The sequence below is a fragment of the Phragmites australis genome, chromosome 6, assembly GCF_958298935.1.
Source record: "Phragmites australis chromosome 6, lpPhrAust1.1, whole genome shotgun sequence".
In the NCBI taxonomy this organism is placed as follows: domain Eukaryota; kingdom Viridiplantae; phylum Streptophyta; class Magnoliopsida; order Poales; family Poaceae; genus Phragmites; species Phragmites australis.
Window position 1 is genome coordinate 4795704 of NC_084926.1, and position 5213 is coordinate 4800916.

Here is a 5213-nt window from a genome sequence, read left to right on the forward strand (position 1 = left end):
GAGCTTAGAGAGAGGTTATTCAGAAACCACTCCAAAGCTAAAGTAAAGCTCGACCGGCAGTGTCATGTGGAGCTACAGCGAATCGTGCCTCACATCACTGACACACGGGCCAGAACGTTAACGCAGCCCACTTACGTGCAGTACGTCCCACATAATTGTCTGTAACACGACGGTCTAATCGGTGGCTCAGATCAGACCGCTCCCAGCGGCAGATCGTCGCGACAAGCTCATATGCAGCTACAGCTCATCTGTCAGCGACCGATCGGGCGCACAAGAGCTACATGCCGTGAGGTACACGAACAGCTTAGCTACACGGGACGGGGCGCACCGCGCACGCCCTCAACTGGGAGCATACACTGGCCATCCATCCAATCCCTCCTTGAGAATTTAGAATTTTTCAGATCACACACACACACAACGCAGGCAGTCGCTCACCCATCCGTCCATAGTGGCATAGTGCTAACCACACCAATATGGCCTGGCCCCCGGCAGCAGCAGAGAGAGCAAAGGGAAATTTCCGGAATAGAGTATACCCACATCGGTTATTTGTATCATCTGTATATTCTGCACATTAATTTTGAATTAAATTAAAGATTTTTTTTTAAAATGTACATGTTGGTGCAACCATATTCTGATGAGATGTGATAGTTTTATCACCTACTCTTTTCTAGATTTTGTGTATAATGTGTAAATATTCCAGTTTTCTATACGTTTATTCCGATATGATGGCCACATTTTCTGGTTTTCAATGTTCTGGCTTTTATGTATTTTTTGGTGGGATGGTTATATTTTTCAGTTATTTTGTATGATGTGTAAATGTTTCAGTTTTTTATATATCTAGAATTATATTTTTATTATTTTACTGTTTTTTAAATCTCAAAACACACGAACAACATAGATAAATGATGTTTGTACAACCCGATGTGGAGTTACATTTTCCACAGTAAGAGCAAGAGGAAACAAGCGCGACACATGGATATGGAAAGGCAGGCACATGCAATTAAAAACCACGTCCAAGCATCGACCTCGGCAACCCAGGAGTGCAGGACCATGAACACGCGCGACCCTGCCTTCCTGGCCTGCTTTATATGGATATGGGTAGATTGGGCTGCTCTGTCTTCGTGGTCGACCTGACTGACAGCGCGCGCATGCAAATCGGCAGGGGCTGGGTTGAGCCGGGATGAGGCCGGAGAGCGCTAGACGTCGGAGACGGCGACGAGGCCAGCCATCAATGCCCCGCCTGCTCGTCTCGGTGCCATATGTTCGCTGCCGCTGTAGCCGCACAAGGCTCCGCGCCGTTGAGCCTGGCACGGCGTATGGCATGGCGCGGTTGGTGCGATCGGGCGGGCCAGGGAGACCGAGACGTAACGCGCACGGCGTGTGCGAAATCATTGACGGCTCCAATAAAATATGAGTAACGTTCTTTATTCGTCGAAAAAGATAGAAAAATCTGTTGAATTTGTTACGGCCTTCTTTCTTTGCGACTTCTTCAGCGAGCTCAAGTCTTTTTCGACAAAGTTTAAAATTAGGGTTAGGAATTAGGTTTACGTTTCGAATTTTTAGGAGAAGGATTTATAGCTATCGACAGTAGGGAGAGCCCTCGTGAGGTTGCTAGCAGGCAACAGGTGAGACGGTGGGATGATGGGGGTGTTGCCCATCGTGGGTTATGGTGGATAGCTGGCTAGTCAATGGTGGGGGTATCGGGATTGAACAGATTAGCGGCAGTCACGGACAATGGCTCCCAGGAGCGGCGGCATAGAACGGGAATAAGGGAGAGGATTTAAGGTTAGGTTTCTTATACGCAGTGCAGATCGATCTAGGCTGTTGATTTAATATCCGATGGATGAAAACCTGGTATATTTTTACTTAAATAATATGTTGACAGATGTATAGACAGTCTGATAAAAAATACAGTGCGCGCGCGGGCGGGCGGGCGTACGTCGTCTCGTCGCACTGTTGGACTCGAGTAAGCGCCAGCGCGCCGGTCTCCGCACCGTTGCTCGCAAGCTGCCCACCCTCTCTCCTGTGGCTGTGGTCCTTGCAACCGGTTGGTTGGTTGCTAGCTTGGCTCCCTGCAGATTGGTTCGCTCATCAGATGACAAAAACCTACGCCCGCGCAAGTGGACTGGACTGGACAGCCTCGCCGCCTACACCTTATTTCTCCATCGATCGTCCACCGTCCTCATGGCTAATCACTAGTTTTCGGACATGTTTGTACGCACCCAAACAACCTCTGTTACACATTTTTATTCCATGATCACACTAATTGAGATGGCATGTGAGAAAACAGATCAAAACCCTAGCACTAGTTGATGAAACACTCCATGTTGTTAATAGTAAAAAAGAGAGCAGAATAATCAAGGAACTCAAGCATGCAAAATGGAAGGTAGAGTAGTAGAATACGAGAGCTAGAACTGGCACTTTGGGTGAAAAAAAATGAACCATCACGGCAGATGAATGCCATGCTTGATAAGAATATCTTCTGCTCGCACTTGATCAAACCCTAAAGCTAAAGAACAAAATGAACAATCTCTCTGCTGCTGCGTTTCTTCCCTCCTCTTCCCATGAGACACCTCGCTCTCACTCACAAGCAGCACAGCTTGCGTAAAGATGACTAATCCCTATCGCATGCCATGGAATGCAGCTGAGTGATCCTCGCAAGAGTATGCCTACCTAGGAGGAGAGCTGGAAGGAAACCACAAAAAAGAAAGAAAAAATGAACCAAGAGCCCAATTAAGACAAAGAAGAGATCAAAGGCACACCAGACCGATGCATGCGATCCTCAGAGACGCGTCCTACGAGTCGCTGGTGCTCATGCTCTCATGCCGCTCGCCGCGGCCACCACCATGTTGCTGCTGGCCAGACCCTCCTCCACCACCTCCGCCCTGGACTGCCGCGGAATCCGTCGCCGCCTGTGTCCGGTACGCATTGAGGGCGGCGAGGATCCCCATGTGCCCCTCGCCTCCGCCTCCGCCTCCGCCGCCGCTGCCTCCCACGGGGCCGAGCCCCAGCTGCTGCCCCGGAAGCAGCGCCACCGGTGCAGGGAAGTTCATGAAATGTAGCCCGCTCGGCACGCTGCCCCGGTACACGGCAGTAGCGGCGGCGGCGGCGGCGGCGGCGCTACCCATCTGCGGGAACGTCCAAATCGACTCGCCACTTCCTCCGCCGCCGCCGCCGCCGCCGCCGCCGCCGCCTCCACCACTGCCCGAAGGCGCCCCTCCCTGTGTGTTGTTGCTCGGCACCATCCACACGGTGCCCGGCATTTGGCTCTGCGTGTACCCCGCCATCTGCTGCTGATATTGCTGCTGCTGCTGCTGCTGCTGCTGTTGCTGCATTTCTTGTTCCCACCGCCGCTTCCTCGAGATGTCGGCGGCTGCGGCGGCAGCAGACGGCGACGGTTGCACGTCAAGACCGACGCTGCCCGAGTGGAAGTTAAGCAACAACGGGGACGGCGACGACGAGGCGGGGCCCTCCAAAGGGAACCCAAGGCCAACAACCCGGTCCCACGCGTCAGCACGGCCGAACCGTGCGGCTGTGGCGGGGCTGGGCAAGGCTGCGCGGAGGTGAGCCGGGGCGGAGAACGAGGAGCCGGAGGAGCGGAGGGAGATGTTGAGAGAGGTGAAGTTGGCAGGGATGGTGCCAGTGCCGGTGGCCGCGATCACCGCCGGCTCGGCCTGCTGCAGCAGCCACTCGATGGTCTCGCCGTCCGTCTTGTGCCCCAGCTCCCGCGTCAGCTGGAACACCCGCGCCGCACACAGCGCCGGCATCCGGATGCGCCGCCCCCTGCCTTCCACCTTGGTGTGCCGGTCCTTGGTTGAGCTCCTCTTGGGCGCCCCCTTCCGCACCTGCACCTCGCCTCCAGCCCCTCCGGCCGCCCCCGATCCGTTCCCGTTGCCGCCTGCCGAGGCGCCCACTGCAGCCGTGCTCCACGCCGCTGAGCTGGAGCACGGCTGCTCCTCCTTCTTCTCAAGAAGTTGCAATGGGAAGTTGGGGCGGCGGCCGCCTCCGCCGTCTCCGGTGACGTCCATGGTCAATTAGGCCATGGTATCTATACACAGAGATAAGTATATATCTTGGCGTGTATACTTTTTAACCTGGTAAACGGAGTGGTTGTCTGGAAGAGAGTGGAGTGGATTTGATGTCTCCAGCTTCTTCTTCCTTTGAGCTAGCTCGAGAAGGTTAGGTGTGATTAGCGGTGGTGGTACCGTGGTAGAGAGAGAGAGAGAGATAGATAGATAGAGAGAGAGAGAGAGCTGGCTATCAGGGAAAGAAGATTGTAGGTTGGAAAGAATTCCTCGTATAGTCGTATGATATGATGAGCGAGAAGAGGGTGATGGATGTAAGGAGGATGGCGAGCTTGTGTTTGTGTGCGCGTGTGGGAGATCACACACACTATTTTATGGCCTTTTGGTATGGCTCATCTGTGATTTTAGAGAGAGAGAGAGAGCACGAGGAGATGACCCTAACTAGGAGGCCAGGGGAGAGGGGGGGGGGGCGGAAGAGGGCGGTGTACTTTGTATGGCTTGAGGAGAGAGACGGACGGATTAAATGGATTCTTGGTGCTCGGAGAGAGGGGGAGAGGAGAGAGAAGCTGGAGAAAGAGAGAGAAAGTTACCACCAGTAGTCTGCTACACGAGTGTACACGGAAGGAGACTGATGAGCGAGAGGAGGATAAGTAAGGCGGACGAGAGGGATGGGAAATTATTAGGTTCACCTGGCTAGCTAATCCCATGCACAGTGTGCATCAGTATTGTGGCAGAACGTAACGTGGTGTGTTCTCCTGATGCTAACAAACGAATCTCCCATTTAATCATCATAAAATGCCACAACATTATATATAGCGCGCTCTCTCTCTCTCTCTCTCTCATGGAGCAGCTTATGCTGCGGATTAACTCAAGCTAGCTAGTATCTGGTGGGATGGAAAGCAATGCTTCCTTTGTGGATTGGCTGCTTTTGAGAGCACCTCAATCGCCCTATTTTTTCTCCCTTTTGCTGTTTGAAATGGGTTTCTTTTTTTCTCTGTTTCTGCTCCTATCTTTCTTTTTTTTTTGCAAAAGGAAAATCTTTAAGCTGTGGAGAGGCAGTAGTCAGTGGCTCAGACTCCACGTGTGGTGCTCTTTATCATTCAATCCCCAAAGACTGCACTGCCCACTGTAGGCGCCACTCTCCAAGTCAAAATACACAAGGAAAATTTCTTAGCAACATGCCCTTTT

General features: G+C 52.6%; 1 protein-coding gene across 2 annotated transcripts; it reads right to left on the reverse strand.

Annotated features, from left to right (window-relative positions):
* Positions 1-1883: 1883 nt before the first annotated feature.
* LOC133921236 (transcription factor TCP14-like) lies at positions 1884-4487 on the reverse strand. Of its 2 annotated transcripts, none has more exons than XM_062366039.1 (2): positions 2763-4487; positions 1884-2072 (listed from the first exon to the last, which is right to left on the reverse strand). In XM_062366039.1, exon 1 carries the CDS (start codon positions 4026-4028, stop codon positions 2796-2798), a length of 1233 nt encoding a protein of 410 aa, XP_062222023.1. In that variant the 5' UTR covers positions 4029-4487; the 3' UTR covers positions 1884-2072; positions 2763-2795. The 2 variants fall into 2 exon arrangements, with proteins under 2 accessions (XP_062222023.1, XP_062222024.1); XM_062366040.1 differs by lacking the exon at positions 1884-2072 and adding an exon at positions 2378-2685.
* Between the last annotated feature and the right edge of the window lie 726 nt (positions 4488-5213).